Source organism: Saccopteryx leptura, chromosome 10, assembly GCF_036850995.1.
Source record: "Saccopteryx leptura isolate mSacLep1 chromosome 10, mSacLep1_pri_phased_curated, whole genome shotgun sequence".
Taxonomy (NCBI): domain Eukaryota; kingdom Metazoa; phylum Chordata; class Mammalia; order Chiroptera; family Emballonuridae; genus Saccopteryx; species Saccopteryx leptura.
Genome location: NC_089512.1, coordinates 31367404 through 31385398, shown reverse-complemented (window position 1 = coordinate 31385398; position 17995 = coordinate 31367404). Strand labels below are relative to the sequence as shown.

Genomic DNA, 17995 nt, shown 5'->3' with positions numbered 1-17995 from the left:
TTTAAAATATATGAGAGTTTTAAAATAAAAATGTTATTTCTCTTAACACAAATGACTTTATAGTCATCATTTTAAAATTTATAAATAAATATTTTAAAATTTTTTTTCAGTTTTAATGTCAAATATAGTAGGCATCAATAGATAAAATCTACATAAACATAAGCTCAATAATTTTTTTCTGTTTTTTTACAGTGGGAAAAATCATAATATAGCATCTACCACCTTAACCATTTTTAGGTGTATAGTCAGTGGTGTTAAGTGTATTTACATTGTTGTTAAAGGTATCGCCAGAACTCTTTTCATCTTGCATATTTGAAACTCTATACCCATTAAACAACACCTCCCACCTACCTTTTTACTCCTCCTCCCAGCCCTGCTTGCCACCATTTTATTTTATTTCTACGAATATGACTACTTAAGCTACATCATATAAGTGGGATCACACAGTATTTGTATTTTTGTGACTGGCTCATTTCACTTAGCATAACGTTCTCTGGTATCTTTTTTTTTTTTTTTTTTTTAATTTTTATTTATTAATTTTAGAGAGGAGAGAGAGTGAGAGAAAGAGAGAGAAGGGTGGGGAAGGAGCAGAAAGCATCAACTCCCATATGTACCTTGACCAGGCAAGCCCAGGGATTTGAACCGGTGATCTCAGCATTCCAGGCCGAGGCTTTACCCACTGTGCCACCAGAGGTCAGGCCGTTCTCTGGTTTCATCCATGTTGCAGCGTGTGACAGAAATTCCTTCTAAGGCTGACTATAATATTCCATTGTATGCATCGACCACATTTGGTTTATCCATTTATCCATCCGTGGACACTTGGGTTGCTGCAACCTCTTGACTATTGTGAATAGTGCTGTGACAAATGTTAAGTGTGCAAACATTTCTTCAAGACCTTGCTCTCAGTTTTTCTGGATTTATACCAGTAAAATTACTAGGTCATATTGTAGTTCTATTTATTAATTCACTAATTTATTATTAACTAGGTTTTATTTTGAGATAATAGTAGATTCGCATGCAAATAATACCGAGAGATCTACGTACCTTTCACCCAGTTTTTCCCAGTGAAACATCTTGAAGACTGTAACTCAGTGTATCGAAGAGGACAGGCCATTTCCATCACCACAGTGACAACTTCCTCACAGCCCCTCCTTCGCCTCTGGTAGGCCGAGCCTAATATGTGTTTGTGTCTTAAAACAGAAAAGTGAAAAGAATTTTAAAAATAAAAATTTTTGAAATACAAAAAAGCTTATAGAATGAGGATATAAATCTTTTGTACAGTTGTAAAATATGTGTTTTAAACTCTGTGCTATTACAAAAGAGTCAGAAAGTTAAAAAAAATAAAGTTAAAATGTTATGGTAAACTAAGTTTAATTTATTATAGAAGATGAAAAATAATTTGTATTAGTCTAGTGTCACCTAAATGTGCAGTGTTTATAAAATCTACCTTAGCATACCATATGTCCTAGGCCTTCACATTCACTCCCCACTCACTCACTGACTCACCTAGAGCAACTTCTAGTCCTGCAAGTTCTATTCATGGTAATTGCCTTATCCAGGTGTACCAATTTTTATATCTTATACTATATTTTTACTGTACCTGTTGGCTATGTTTTGATGTGCAGATACACAAATATGTACCATTATGTTACAATTGCCTACAGTATTCAGTACAGTAACCTGCCCTACAGGTTTATAGACTAGGAACCATAGGCTAAGCCAGGGGTCCCCAAACTACAGCCCGCGGACTGCATGCGTTCCCCTGAGGCCATTTATCCAGCCCCCGCTGCACTTCCAGAAGGGGCACCTCTTTCATTGGTGGTCAGTGAGAGGTCATAGTTCCCATTGAAATACTGGTCAGTTTGTTGATTTAAATTTACTTGTTCTTTATTTTAAATATTGTATTTGTTCCCGTTTTGTTTTGTTTTTTTTTACTTTAAAATAAGATATGTGCAGTGTGCATAGGGATTTGTTCATAGTTTTTTTTATATTCCGGCCCTCCAACGGTCTGAGGGACAGTGAACTGGCCCCCTGTGTAAAAAGTTTGGGGACCCCCTGGCTAAGCCATACAGTGTAGCTGTGTAGTAGGCTAGATATGCCATCTAGGATTGTGTAAGTGCACTCTATGATGTTCGCACAATGACAAAATTGCCTAATGACACATTTCTTAAAATACATACCTATTGTTAAGTGGTGCATGAAAGTATTCAAAAAATACTGTGCCGTGTCTTCAGGGTTTCTGACGAAAAATCTGCTCTTTTTCGAAATGTGATCTCCCTAGATGTCAGGTATTGTTTCTCTTCTACTGCTTTCAAGATAATTTGTCTTGAACTTGCAGATGTTTGGTTGCAATGTGTCTCGGTGTGGATTTCTTTGGGTTTTTTATATTTGGAATTTGCTCAGCTTATTGAGTCCATAGGTATATGTATTATTGTCAAATTTGGGACATTTTCTTTTCTTTTTTTTATTTATTCATTTTTAGAGAGGAGAGAGAGACAGAGAGGGAGAGAGAGGAGAGAGAGACAGAGAGAGAGAAGGGGGGAGGAGCTGGGAGCATCAACTCCCATATGTGCCTTGACCAGGCAAGCCCAGGGTTCGAACCGGCGACCTCAGCATTTCCAGGTCGACGCTTTATCCACTGCACCACCACAGGTCAGGCTAATTTGGGATGTTTTCAACCATTATTTCAAATACTTCTTTTTTTTTTTTAGCTCTGCCTTCTTTCTCCTCCTGTTTTTTATTTTAATTTCCGTTTGTACTTTTCATTTCTAACATTCTATTTGGCTCTTGTTTCTATAGTTTGTGCCATTGCTTAAACTTTCTATTTCTCCGTTTGTCTCTAACATGTTTGCAATTGCTTTTTGAAGCATCTTATGACAGCTTTCCAATCTTTGTTAGATAATTCCAGCACGTATGTAATCTCAGTGTGTGTATCTTGTGATAGTCTTTTATTTTTTATATCCAGTTTGAGATATTCCTGGTTTGGGGTATGATTCAATATTTTTGTTTGTTTTGGTTTGGTTTGGTTGTTTTGTGGTTTTAGTTTTTAACTGGCATCTGCATATTTTGAGTTTTCTGTTATGAGACTGGGTCTTATTTAAATCCTCCGTTCTAACTTTGACATACATTGCTATGGTCAGGCAACTGGAGATAACTCCTCATTACTGCCAGGTGAGGGTAGAAGTCCAACTTCCCTCCTTGGCTTTCACTGACATCCGGAGGGGTTCGCCTCGTTGTTCCTGGGTCTGGGGTGGGAGTTCCGGCTCCCCACCAGGATTCCAATTATATCTCCCTCTCTGGGAGAAGTAGGAATACCTTACTATTGCTCCTCATGTGGCCTCCACTGACACCATATTTAGAATCTCAGATCAATTTGTCACCACGTGTCAGTGATGTGATGACTTAACTCTCCACGAAACCTCCTCAGGGGAAGCTAGGGTACCTTATTACATTTTTTGAGAGTGGACTTTTAAGTTCACCACTCAGTTAGCTGCCCTGGGTCGGGGTAAGGAACAGTTTTTCTATGATGTATGGCTGGAGTACGGCGGTGATTGTCTAAAAATTTTCTGCCTTACGAGGCTTCCCCCCCCCCCTTTTTTTTGTATTTTTCTGAAGCTGGAAACGGGGAGAGACAGACAGACTCCCGCATGCGCCCGACCGGGATCCACCCGGCACACCCACCAGGGGGCGACGCTCTGCCCACCAGGGGGCGTCGCTCTTTTGCTACCAGAGCCACTCTAGTGCCTGGGGCAGAGGCCAAGGAGCCATCCCCAGCGCCGGGGCCATCTTTGCTCCAGTGGAGCCTCGCTGCGGGAGGGGAAGAGAGAGACAGAGAGGAAGGAGAGGGGGAGGGGTGGAGAAGCAGATGGGCGCTTCCCCTGTGTGCCCTGGCCGGGAATCAAACCCGGGACTTCTGCACGCCAGGCCGACGCTCTACCACTGAGCCAACCGGCCAGGGCTTCCCCTTTGTTTTTTCTTTGTCTAATGAGAGCAGGTTTTGGGGGGGGCTTCTTTTGCTTGTGCCCACTGACATTTCTGGATTGCTGCCTTCTCCAGCTCCAAGTGTTAGGATATATATGAGGCAAGAAGGAAACCGACGGAACGTAGCACTACGTTTCCCCTTGAGCCCCGGGGACCCTGCTGGTCTGCCTTCCTCTTGCCGGCTCTCAGAGTCTGGTAGTGTTTGTTTCATAAATAATATCCAGTGGTTTTAGTTGCACTTAGCAGGACTAAGGAAAAGTATGTCTCCTCCACTTTCCTGGAAGTGGAAGTCTCAGTCATTTTTACAACCCTAAAGTAGTGCTGAGACTGAAAGGTTTGAGAACTGCTGATTCATTTCAAAAGTTCTTAGGCTTAGGATTTCATTCAGATTCAGTTTGTGGGTTTGCCAAGAAAAGTATCTTTTCATACTTGATCTGTAAAATCAAGTTGCTTGTTTCATGTGGGACATTGTACCGCACATACCCAGGTTTGGGGAGAATGATCCAATAGGGTGTGGCAATAAGGTCCATGAGGAGGGCTGTAATAATAGCTGAGCCTTATTTTGGGTAAATGTCTAAGTTTTTCTCTTATGTTTTTTCCATTTTCTTTTTTACTCAGAGATTATTGTGATAGGTATATGAAATAAATGAATGAGTGAATAAGTGAATAAATGAATGAATGAAACAAAGGGTCCCATCCAGATCGAATTAGGCTCTGCTTTCTCATAGGCACACCAACAGCATTACGCAGTCTACTGGTTTCAAGAGTGGAAGAGCTAAGACAGATGAGGGCAGTCCCATTGGCTCCTCCAGGGTCCCCCAGTGGTCAGTAGGACACTTGTCCAGGATATGGCACTCAACCCCTGTGGTCTACAGAAACACTCTATACCTTGACACTCTGTGCCATAAACAAAATGTAACTCAAAATGTATCATGGATTTCAATGTAAATCTTAAAACTATAAAACTTGCAAGAGAAAAGATGGAACATTTTTGTGATCTTGGATCAGGTACCTATTACCTAGAAACAACACTGAAAACAAGAAAGACCTCACAAGAAAAGAAAAAGTTAAATTGCACTTCACCGAAATCAGTGACTCGTTTCTGTTCAAGTTTTTTTTTTGTTTGTTTGTTTTGTATTTTTCTGAAGCTGGAAACGGGGAGAGACAGTTAGACTCCTGCATGCTCCCAACCGGGATCCACCCAGCACGCCCACCAGGGGCGAAGCTCTGCCCACCAGGGAGCGATGCTCTGCCCCTCCAGGGCGTTGCTCTGCCGAGACCAGAGTCACTCTAGCGCCTGGGACAGAGGCCAAGGAGCCATCCCCAGCGCCTGGGGCCATCTTTGCTCCAATGGAGCCTTGGCTGCGGGAGGGGAAGAGAGAGACAGAGAGGAAGGGGGCGGGGTGGAGAAGCAAATGGGCGCTTCTCCTATGTGCCCTGGCCGGGAATTGAACCCGGGTCCCCTGCACGCCAGGCCGATGCTCTACCGCTGAGCCAACCGGCCAGGGCCTCTGTTCAAGTTTTAAAGGACATCGTTAAGAAAACAAAAATATAAGCCATAGACTGACAGGAAATATTTGCAAATGCCTATGTGAACTTTGGCGTTTCCAGTACAGAATTATTAATTAAACTTAGTTCATTATTTGAAAAATGTTTACTGGACTATACCAATTGGAGTGTTAATTAATTTGATGTATTGCTAGTTTAAAATATAAGTGTAACCAATGCACTTAACTTTTTGTTACTTCTATTTCTTGAAGCACATGCCCCTGTTTAGAGCTTTTTTTTTTTTCCTCCCTAGACTGAAAAGATTTCTGTCCTTTGTGGGTTTGTCACAAGTGTTCTACCTGGCTCTGTGTTTTGGGTCTATTGTAGTAGGGGCCAATTCTTCATTTCTCTGCTTCTCACCTGTTTCTGTCTATTTATTTGTATACAAGATGTCAAAGGAAAATGAAAAGTAACACCTCAAAATACCACCTTGAAAAAGAAAATGCCAACAAATTCTTTTCTGCACCTGAAGCTTTTAATTCTTTAATCCACCATGGAATGTTGCTTAATTACATATTTTATTATGCACAACTGAAAATTATGTGCTTTAGTTTCAACAATGATATGAAAGCACGTATTGTTTATAAATAAAGAGAGGCTGGTTTGTCTTTATTTTTTTTTATGTTACAGATATTTGTGGAATTCTCAAAGGTTCTCTTTCTAAAATTGGCTTTTTGAAAATTCTCAGAGGGCTCTGGGAAAAACTTCAAGTTTTAGAATATTTTTCTAGAAGTCAGAAAATTCATTACTTTGCAAGGAAAGGAAGACAATGTCATACACCACTTCGGGTAGAAGTCATCCAACAGTTTGGATGTTTTCATGAAAGTGTCATCTTAATTTTAACAAGTTTTTCTAAGTATCTATTAACTGAAAAATGTTCTTGAATTGGGCAATGAATTCTTGAGAGTTCATTATTCTCTGTTCTCTCCACTTTTTCATGTGCATTTGAAAATCCCAAAAGTGTGTGTAAAATTTGGTATATATGGATGTTATTTCAGGATGGCAGAGTTCAGGGGTTAATATTTCATGATAAAACATTTCATACACTTGATTCTAATTACTTTAGTGATGAGCTTTTTATATTAGCAAAATACGTGTTACATTATATTGCTGAAAATTTTTAATTGCAATTATCTTTTTCTATGTTTTCCACATTAGAGAAAGCCTTTTAAAAGGAGAAATCAGAGCTAGACATTTGTAGATAGAAGACTTGGGTTTAAGACTATTGTGGCCACTTGGCTGAACAAATCAGTTACACCCTGAGTTTCTTCTCTCTCAACTGCAATGTGGGAATTTCAGGGCCTTCCTGACATGCCGCATAGCGGAATGGGGATGTCTGTGGCACGGCCCTGTAAAATGAACCATTCAACACATGTTGTCACTATTATCACTTTAAGTATATTTGAGGACAATGTTAAGGAAGGGGCCTTGGAAGGTAGGACGCCTATGTATGAGATGGTAAAACAAACATTTGGAAATTAAAATTGGAAACAAAGGCGGACTAGTTGAAACCTGTCCCCATATTAAGATGATGTTGGACCGACTGTGCTCTGGACAAATGCTCACTGTAGACCACACTGCCACAGACTCAACGAGTTAATGGGTGCATTTAAATATTCGAACCTTGTCAACATTCTCATCTAACAGGTACAATCGGTTCTTTTGTGAGTGGCCAATCAGAGCAGCACAAGGAGCATCATTCCTTTTCTGGGCCCAAGGGCACATAAATTAGAGGCTGTCACTGGAAAGAAAGCGTATTTGAATGCCACAAGCAACAAATATTCAATAACAGTAAAAAATTCACCTAGCAGTACAGAAATAATATTTCACATTTAACTAAGTGCAAAATATGTCACTTTAGAGTTTCTTTGCAAGTGTTTATTTTGCAAGGCAACAAATATAACTGCTCGAATGCATTCCCTCACCAACCACCTCATCCTAGAGAACAGGACCCAATCCATGTGCCTTTGATCAAAGTAGGGATATCAGCAGTTGAAAATAGTAGACAGAAGAAAGTGACTTAATACACAACCTTAGAATAAGCAAGAAGCCATAATGGAATTGTTATAGAATTACTTTGATAAACTTAAATTTGTAAATATATATGATCCACATAAGTAGGGTAATGTAAGAAAGGCTTAAAAATGTTGCTCATTTTTAAACAGTAATTCCAAACTAATTTTATTTAACATTTGGTATTGTAAACAGGTATAGTATTCTGGACATACACCTTCCACCACATTTCTTTAATAAGGGTACTTCATATTTTATCAAAAACGTGTATGTTAATAGATTGTAGCTTAGCCTTTGTCAAAAGACATGCAAATAGTATTTACATTAAAAGGATTGCCTTAGAAGAAACACCGAATCCATAATACATCCCCTTAAAGTAAAAAATATTTATTTGTAAGGTCAAGTATAGCATTAATATCTTCTGATATTTTAGATGACTAATACTTTTAGGATCTCCGTTGGATTCCACATTACCATGCAAATTTCTGGCTTGTTTTAACACAATAGTCCTGTTTCTATAAGCTATTTAATAGGGTACATTTTAATTGTTTTTGAAAATATCACCAGGCAGTTCAGAATACCTCATTTATTGATAATATCATGACAATCAAGGACCTTGATATCAGCTGATGATAACAATAGGGAATAGGGCAGAAATTTAATAATGGAATGTATGGGATTGTCATTTTTACTCAATCTTGAACCATTTGAAAATGCTTTTTACTCAAGCTATATATTTTAGATAAGCACAGGTATAGATACCACTACTTGGAAAGAAAAACCACTTCTTTTAAGCTCAGAATTCATTAGGACTAAATGTTAATCTATACACATTTTATACATAATATGTACAGACTTTGTAACCAAGTGCCATACAACTAGGGCACACATATGGATTAGTTACCTTGGTTTTCAAAGGTTATGTGTCAACTCTGCATATTTTGTGCCAAGGAGATACTATCAACATTATTTTTTGCATAATGTGCAAGTACTATATGGCCACAGAGTATAATACAAGTTAGTGGCAAAGTGCTGAGGGACGGAATCCATGACAGATTCAGATGTACAAGGTTGAATATTACCCGTAAACTACCTGACTCTGCTAAGGTCTTAACAGCACGAAGCGCTATGTCATGCCCCGCTTTTAAAAAGTCTCTGATAAACTTCGACACAAGGATGCTTGTTCAAGGAGTTTTACCATAGCCACTGGTAGGCAACAAGAGAACTGGTATGAGCTGTAAACAACTTTGGGGGAGCAATGTGGAAGATCACTCAAATCTTTTCCAAAATGTGCCATCTTTCCTGAAAAGTTTTGCTCATTCCATCCTGACCATGACTGGTTACTGACATGTGCTTTTTTTTTTTGGTTTAAAATATATTAGCAGAATTACACTGCTTAAGTTAAAGGGCCTAAGTAAGAATTTTGTTAGTATTCTTGATTTTTTTCCCACACATTCATCAATTCATTCACTGAGAACGTTACTTCAAAAAGGAGATTATTGGGAATGGGAAAATCTTATTTGCAATCCAATTCCTCCTTCAACAGAATATAAATTTCCTACCTCGGACACCTTATGGTAAAGCATTGGGCTGGTTAAAAAAAAAAAGTAACTCTTCTCTCTGCTGTAGATATTTCCTTAAACTCAGAGAAAATAAAGAGGAAGATAGACTTTTCTTAAAAACTTCCTGGCATACCAGTTTCTACCTATTTTCTATTACATAAAATCTAATTTCTATTTTAATTCAAATTCTTTTTGCTCAAAAATTATGATTTTCTAAAGACTGGTGAGCAAGAATGTTTAAAAGTTTTCCCACTTAATAAAAGTTTTCAGTCAATTTTAAGCTTGCAGCAAACCAGTTGCCTTCAGAGTAGCTTGGCTGTGCTTCAAAAAGTAAATGATACTTTCAAAAACTGAATGGGGAGTTTTCAATGATCCCACTTCAGTTTCCTAAGTAAAAGTTCAACACGAAAGCAGCCCAGTTGCCTACTAAGGAGCTTATCAGGGCCAAGGGCAATGGCAGGAAAAGAATGGGCCATTTCAGAACCAAGTTTTAAGGAACCTGGATACCCCTATTAACATCTAGGAAATCTTAAAAAAAAAAAAAAAAAAAAGAGGGAGGCAAAATATAGAGTGAATACAAAAAGGAAAAGTCAAAACCGCAACACTGGCCTCAATCTTTTCTATGGCCATTAGCACACCTATTCTGTAGCTTGAAGACTGTGTGTTCAAATTCCAGGTGTGCTATTTTTATTTTCTTCATGTGGTTGTAATAGTTATGACATACACAATCAAATGAACTGAGTTACAAACTTATGTTCTATTTATAACTTAAAAAAAATACATTGCTTATGAAGGAGTTTTTATACAGAAGGTCCATTTTTCCCCCCTACTTATTTTATGATACTATTAATGGCCTTTAAAAATATTTGTACAGTAGCTTAAAAAAAATGTTGCCATAATTGAAGTATTGTGAAGTAAATGCAGATGGGTCCATTCTAAGCACATCAGTTCTAGAGACTGGATTTCTGGTTTTGTTGGTGAGTCTTTAAACCATCCTGCTATCCGATTATTAAACAAAATGTTAACCCCAGACAGGTTATGAGCTTCATAAACTTTAAAAATGAGCATGTGTTTGTGATTTAAATATACAGTGTTTCGAGGGATTTTTCAATTGCTCTTTTTTTCAAATCAGTAAAATCTCATCAAGAAAGTAGTAACATGCACCTGACGGGGAGGACCTTCATCAACTCAGGTTACTTCACATAAGCAGACAAACCCTACCATGTCATACCATACAAACAATTTTAATTGTGTAGTTACAGTCAATAACCACTCCTAATCAGAACATTTCTGCATAAAGAAAATTGTGATACACTTATAAAAACAACCAGCTGTAACAAAATAGCTGGTGTTTTCATAGCCATAAACTCATAAAAAAGAAATACACCTTTATACAGAAATTTTATACAGATGTAGCTTTAAAATTGATTGTAAACCAAAGGAAGACACATTGCAAACATCAATTATTTTCACATTAATTGCATAATTTTCTAAGGTGATCTATTAGTTTTATTTACCTAAGCTTATTTGCATGATAGTAAAAATTGCATACAACAATAAGAGTGAAGCTTATAGTATGAATTGCTTGGATAACATAGAGCACTTTTTATAGGCAACTGTGTAAAGCACATTTTCTCTATTTAAAACTTTTAAGACACTTTGTTTTACTGCCCATCAAAATACATTTATAAATAGAAAAGAATTAAGTATGGTAACAAGAGAAGCAATATTACATTTAACGGAAACTTCCAAAAAATTAATTACAACATGATGCTGCAGGATCTACAAATAAATAATGAGGACTAAACCGTGTTTCACATTTTCTTTTCATTTTTTAAAAAATCAGGTAACAATGAGAATGAAAACAAAAATTACAGTGAACTTTTATTTCCAAAATAAAAACAAATTTGAATTACGGCAGTGCCATATAATACAAGGCATTTGTTGGCATATGTCATCTTTAAACTGCATTCCACAGTCTATAGTTCTTTTTGTAACATACAATAGAGTAACAAACTCTTTTTTTTTCTTTTTTTCTTTTTAAATAAGGGGCGAGTTTCCAAAGATCAGTGTGGAGTGTTACAGAAATAATTAAAGGAAGGAAATAATCACAGAAGTTATAATGCTTGTCTGAGGCTCCAGAATCATAATAATTAATAATAATAATAATAAAAAAAAATCACTGGTATCATGCTAACCGGGTATGCACCTTGGTGCACCCCCGTGAACACAAATTTGAATCATTAATACCAAACAATCCTCAATGCTTCACCTGGGGCTGCCCAGCAGTTTGTAAAACAGAGTGAAACGTTTAGTGCAGTCTGTTATTATCCTCTCTCAACCTTCCTGTTTGTGCAAGTTCTGAAGATTCATTGGCCAAACCATGAGCGACAAAGGTTTTTCTGAGCGAATACAGGTGGATTTTGATTCTGTTAGTAAATACCAGTGGCACTGTTGAAGGAAAATAATACTTTTCGTCTCAGTCTTTCAAGTCGGCGTTAATGTCTGTGTTCCCTTCGGCCGCCAGCTCGTCCTCCAGCTTCACCGAGAACAGGGTGTTAGCGTTTTTATCCTGGACACTCTCCTCTAAATCCTTAAGCAACTCCTCTTCTTTGTACTCGGCCACGTCCACCTCCAGGCCGGAGTTGTCCTTCAGTTTGCCGTGGTGCTTGAGATAGTACCGCTGGTTCTGGAAGAACTTGATGATGGTGTACTTGGGCAGGTCCAGCTGGGCGGACAGTGTCTGGATGGCCTCTTCGTCCGGGTACAGGCCGACGTCCTGGATGAAACTCTGCAGGATCCCCAGGGCCTCCACGGAGATCTTGGTCCGCGGCCGGCTCTTCTGGCGGGTGTCGTCCTCGGCCTCGGCCGGCGAGGCCACGGTGGGCTGCCGCGGGGGGAGCCGGGGGCCGGCCGGCTGCTGAGCCTGGGGCTGCGGCGGGGGCTGCGCCGGCTGCTGTGCCTGCGCCTGCGGCGGCTGCTGCAAGGGAACAAGGGAACAAGCAGACGGTCAGAGCCCAGAGCCGGCGTCTGTCCTCCCGGGGGCGCACCATGCGCTCCAGCTCCCCACAGCACCCCGCGGGGGGCGATGCACTGCCCATCTGGCTTCTTTGATGGGGACAGAGACTCGGGCCCTTTTAAAAGGCAGGCCAGCTAAATGGCCCACAGCATAAGGGGGAAAAAAAATCAAAAAAGGAAGGAAGGAAGAAAAGGAAGGAGGAAAGGAAGGAAGAAAGGAAGAAAGAAAGGAAGGAAGGAAGGAAGGAAGGAAGAAACTGGGCTTTCTGCTCAGAGATCAGCAGAGCCTCCCTAACCTTGACGTTCAGTCCGGCTCCCGAAGTAAAAACCGAGTGCTCTGAAAATGGGAGCCCTAAACTTCACAGAGGCTATGCATCAAAACGCGAAGACAGCAAAGCAAATTATGATGTAAATAATTAACAAAGATTGAAAAGGAAGACAGAGAAGGGTTTCACAGGCATTTTAGAAAGATGTGGTGCACAGCCACGAGAGAGGGCATGTTCTGCCCCATGTCATTCCGTGGCTAAAATGTGGAGCAGGCAGAAACGGACAGTCCCTCTGCCCTTCATCAGCGTGATCGCAGATGAGTCCAAAGGGTCTCTGCCACTCTCACGTTTGTGAATTTCCTTCCTACCAGACAGTTCTGACTGGATACACGCGTCTAACCAAACTGCACTAGGTTGACACTTTATTTTTCCTACTGAAAAATAAAGGTCCAATCCATTGCACAATGGCTACAGAACTGTTCCATCTTTGATAAACTCAGATGTGATTAGGATTTAAATTTAGTGTACACAGACACTTCTTCATAATTAGTAACTGTGTATGTGCTGTAATTTCCATACACAGTTATACAGAACAAATGTGTGACACATGGACTCTCCACCCATAACTCTTACCAGCAAAGCACATCAACCTGAGAAAGCCAAACAGTAGAACATTTATACTGTGCCTAAGCACTTCCTTTTATCCCCCTAAGAAGCAATTTTATTAAAACCGATTTACATTTTCAAACAAGTCCTATTTTTATTACTCAACGTATATCTTTCCTTTTTGTTTTGCTAAACAGTAAGTTTTTCAGGCTTTCACAATTATTTTAGTGCTTGATATCCTAAGGGATTCTCTTTTTCAATTTATCTTTAATACACACTCGAGCATTTTTTTCCTAGTGGAGGGATAACCCTATTATTGTTTTTAGCTACATATGTTTTTGTGGGGTTTTTTTTACAGCAATACCCAGAAATAATGCAGGTGATTCACCAAAGATAGTAGCATTTTAGGACTCCAGAAGGCAATGGCAATTTTCCCTCAAAGGGGAAAGCTAAAAACAGCCCCCTTAGACTTAACAAAAATAAACTACACGGCTCAAGTTCAATTTCAACACACTTCCTAAGCAATCAAAGCCATAGGAACACCAACAAACCACGTGATCCTTGAACTTTCCAATCTAAACTCATAGGGGAGTTCCCTCAGGGGATGACTAGAGACCAGTCCCATGACTGGACAAGGCTGAATCTGTTGTTGACACAGGGGTCTCTGCACACTGTCATGGTTAGTACGTCTTTTAAAAATCAGAATATCCTGCCTGACCAGGCGGTGGCGCAGTGGATAGAGCGTCGGACTGGGATGCAGAGGACCCAGGTTCGAGACCCCGAGGTCACCAGCTTGAGCGCGGTCTCATCTGGTTTGAGCAAAAGCCCACCAGCTTGGACCCAAGGTCGCTGGCTCCAGCAAGGGGTTACTCAGTCTGCCGAAGGCCCGCGGTCAAGGCACGTATGAGAAAGCACTCAATGAACAACTAAGGTGTTGCAATGCACAATGAAAAACTAATGATTGATGCTTCTCATCTCTCTCCATTCCTGTCTGTCTGTCCCTGTCTATCCCTCTCTCTGACTCACTCTGTCTCTGTAAAAAATAAATAAATTAAAAAAAAAATCAGAATATCCTGGCCAAGGGAGCAGGTCATTAAGCCACCCCTCTCTTGCTGGCAAAGGTAACTTGAGCCCACTCACCTGAGGAGCAGCACTGAGCCACGGTGCAGGGGTCAGCAGGCCTGGTAAGAAAATGCCTCTAAACTCTCCTTTCCCAAGGGTGGTGGGAGAGGGGCTCTGAAGGAAAGACAGACAGACATGGCTCACCCCTCACCTGCGTCCCTGAGGCTGGAGGGAGGTAGCTACAACGTGGAGGAAGGGCTGGAGTCGGAAGCAAGATTCCAATTAGGTTTCCCTCCCCTCCTCCTTTTGGACAGAAGGCAAAGTATAAAATTGTGATTCCACAAAATTTCTCTACAGAAAACAGCAGTAATTCCTTTCCTTGGGGGCAGCGTTGGTATTAGTTAAAAAACAAAAAATAGGCGGTGTGTTTTAAAATCTGATTTAAAAAAAAAAATGTAAGCTCTCACACACCAAACAACTCAATTCGAACAAAGACACACTTGCCAAACAAAACGTGCAAAAGGGGGTTCCTGCCACTTTGGGGGTGGGGAGATGAGGGGAGAGGAATGCAAAACACATGTTGGAAAAAGTGTTAATTTTCTTTTCACCCCCTGAGCAAGACGGCAGTGTATTGCTATCTCTAACTGAAAAGCCCGGATTTAGACTGCTGGGAAGAAGAGAAACGCTAATTTCCCTGCTAAGTTTAAAGCCCTATTTACTTAGCGCTATATTGCATCGGCCAAGGTAAACGAACCTGAATCTGCTCGGCTGGAACATGGATGATGTGGGGCGGCCTGTCGCCATGGTGATGTACCGCATTGCTCTCCTGCTCGTAGATGGCATCACGTTCTGGCTGAGGAAGACTGAGGAATCTTCGGATCATGGAGAGGTTCTCCCACAGGGTCCTGTTTTCTGGAGAAGGGTCTTCTTTCCAGCGTAAGAGCTCACACAACCACCCCTTAGAAACAAGGGGATACCAGGTCAGTTTATGCCTACAGGGAGGCTGACAATTTCCATTAGGAGCTTAAAAAGGAAAAGACCCTGTGAAGTTAACTTTTTTCATAAGCTCAAAACACTCCAATCTACTTTTAAAAAAATTTTTTTTCTTTTAAACCTGTTAAAGAGGGAATAGCTGTGGCTGTTGAGGCGGGCTCTGTTTCTAATAAACATTCAGACTTGCATCTTAAAGGAGGCTAATATGTTTCAGACACCGAACACTAATATGTTTCATTTACCACGGACTTGGTGGTACATGCAACAGGAGAAAAGCAAAGCTCAGTATGCTTGAGTCTTGCCCAACTTTCTTGTCTGATGATTGGCTACCTGAGGTCCTAAAGGTATTTAAGAAGAGATAGGACAGGTTTTTTTTTGAATAATTTATAAAAAAGATTTCCTAAGTTTGTAATTTTTGTATTAGAAAGAAAACTGAATGTTTGTGCATGTGAGAGTCTGTGTAGGCAAGACAGATAGAAGACATATGCAACTGTGACAAGAACACTGTCCAATATAAAGCATAATGACTAGACTGGGCTTTGGAAGAATTCTCCAGGAAGAACTTTCCAAAAAGATGCCTCGGAGTCCTGTTTTTCTGCCCACTGCAGTATACACATATGATATGTCAAGCAATAATTTTAACAGATTTCCTGAGCAGAGAATGAAATGCCCAATGAACGCCCAACTCTGAACCTTTCTGATGCCTTCTAAGGCTGGATCAGTAATAACCGAGTGGTCTAACAGAATATATGGTCTAATGTTTTCTAACCGCCAGTTCAGACCTTCTTCATCTTGGCTGCCATGATGGACGCTAAGGAATGGGGTGGAGGGCAGGGTGGGTATCCCGTCCCGACGCCTCTTACTGCGGCTGTGCCGTCTGCTGAGAGAGCTTACAGCCACACTCTTCTCTGGAGATTGTCTTGGAGCCATCTCACCTGGAGATGCCTGGACGGTTACTCCACTTCCTCCCTGGCCCCCTGGCCCAGGCTGAGCCGGGCTACAAAGACCCCCTTGCCTCATAGTGACAGCTCATTCTACCCTCCAGGTTGCTTTCTGGAGATGGCCCTATCTCCCCTCATCAACACAGACGTTACCTGAGGCCACATTCTCCCTGGAGGCCTTCCTCGCCAGCCTCCTTTGCTCCGTCCAGTTCCCTCACAGAACCCTCCGCACCGGATTCCCCTCCTTACGCTCTGCTGTCGGGAACGCAACAGAACTCGACCTCGGACAAAGGAGCTCCTTGAAAATTCCAACTAAATCAGTTGGATATGGATTAAAAGGACACTTTCTTTACTATCTGATTTTTAGAACTAGCCAAGGAGAGGGGTTTTTGTTTGTTTTTTTTTTGTTGTTTTGCTGTTTTTGTTTTTAATGTTACCTTCGGAGTGAGAATGGTATGACTGTCCTCCCTTTCTTCTCAAACGGAACCACTGAAGAGAAAATTCTCTTTCCAACTGTAATATACAGAGAGAGGAAGCGAGGCCTGTTCTCCCCAAAATGGCCTATTTGTGACATTTTAGAGAGAACTGACACATCAGCTTCCCGAGGCCCTTAACTGCTGCTAAACTGCATCAGAGCTACCCATTTTTCTACAAGAGCTTTGATTCTCTACTCAACAAGTCTTTTAATTAATTAAACAAATATATTGCTCACAAAAATTAGGGGACATTTCAAAATGAATATGAAGTGATAAAATATCCCCTAATTTTTGTGAGCAGTATATATGCATGGGGACAGTCATGCGGTCATGCACACATTCCGTGCCACTTGAATTCAAATCAAAGCTAAGAAAACAGGCAATAAACTGAAGATCTGCCTAAAAAAAGACTATTAGCTACATTCAAAATAAGAATGGTGACCACAGTGTCATTGAACATGCTTCTCTTTCTAGCCATGCCGAAACACAGCAAATAGTACTTCAATTTATTTATCTCTCAAGAGATGTTAGAAGGTTCATAAAGAACAGAAGTTGCCTTCTTTTACTTAGCTAGTCCTATATTATTGCAGTAAGTGCTAAACATTCAGCATCTAAGAAATTTTTTTTTTTAGCAACTAATGCTTGCAACTAAAATTTGCTGAAAGTTAAATTAAGAATGATTCATATAAGACAAGCTTCTTGGAGAGAGATGAAAACTCCAATAATTTTCAAATCCTTTACAAACTTTTAATGCAGAGATCAGTTAGCACTTGGATATATGTAAAAAGCATGTGGATCACAGATGTTCTCCGGAAAAGAAAATCATTAGTTCTTTTAAAATGGCTAATAATGATAGCTAATTCCTAAACAATCCCATTCACGCTGGTTTAACAAATATTTCAGGAAAGGAGCCATGACTCATTCAACAAATATTTTGCTCATATTGTCACTTCTGTGTCTCTCTATACTTATGAGATAGATCCTTATTTTTATTAATTGCCCATGACTAACATAACATTTCCAGTAGTTTGCTATTAACCTCTGCCCTTAAATAATACTTCTAATTCCTTATCTAAAAATAATTTGATGAATTATAAGTCTGAAGCATGTCTCTGCTGGCCTTTCAAGAAACACGACGATTTTAAGAGACTGAAATCAGATGCTTCTTAGAAAAATATTTAACAGTACAGCTGGGAACTGTTAGTTCTACAAGGATATTCCAAAAAACAAAAGGGGGTGTGTGTGCTTTTCTTGATGTGTGTATCTCTTAAAAAGTAATGGAAAACAGATATCTGACATGCTAGTTCTGTCAGCAGAGAAGTACACTGGCTCACTCCCAATTTACACTGGCAAAAGTAAGATGAATTTTTTTCTAGCACCATTTAAATACCTTAAGCCTATTCTGACTATCTCAAATCCTATCGATTGAGATTCTATTAATGATGACAAGTAATCTAACCTATGCTTTGCAGAAAGTGACTAAAAAAGCCAAGTGCTTTCTAATTCCCCCACAGCTTTTTCTAGGTCAC

The 17995-nt window shown here is 40.0% G+C and overlaps 1 protein-coding gene across 5 annotated transcripts in view; it reads right to left on the bottom strand.

The window, feature by feature from the left end:
• Nucleotides 1-7676: 7676 nt before the first annotated feature.
• SATB1 (SATB homeobox 1) overlaps nt 7677-17995 on the bottom strand; it is a 105179-nt gene continuing 94860 nt past the window's right edge. For 4 of the 5 annotated variants that reach the window (XM_066352088.1, XM_066352089.1, XM_066352090.1 and 1 more), the window contains exons 10-11: nt 14811-15014; nt 7677-12084 (exon numbers count right to left, since the gene is read on the bottom strand). In XM_066352088.1, coding sequence (XP_066208185.1) covers nt 11584-12084; nt 14811-15014 — 705 coding nt within the window. In that variant the 3' untranslated portion in view covers nt 7677-11583. The remainder of the gene's footprint in view (nt 12085-14810; nt 15015-17995) is intronic. The other variant, XM_066352091.1, reaches the window with a different exon arrangement.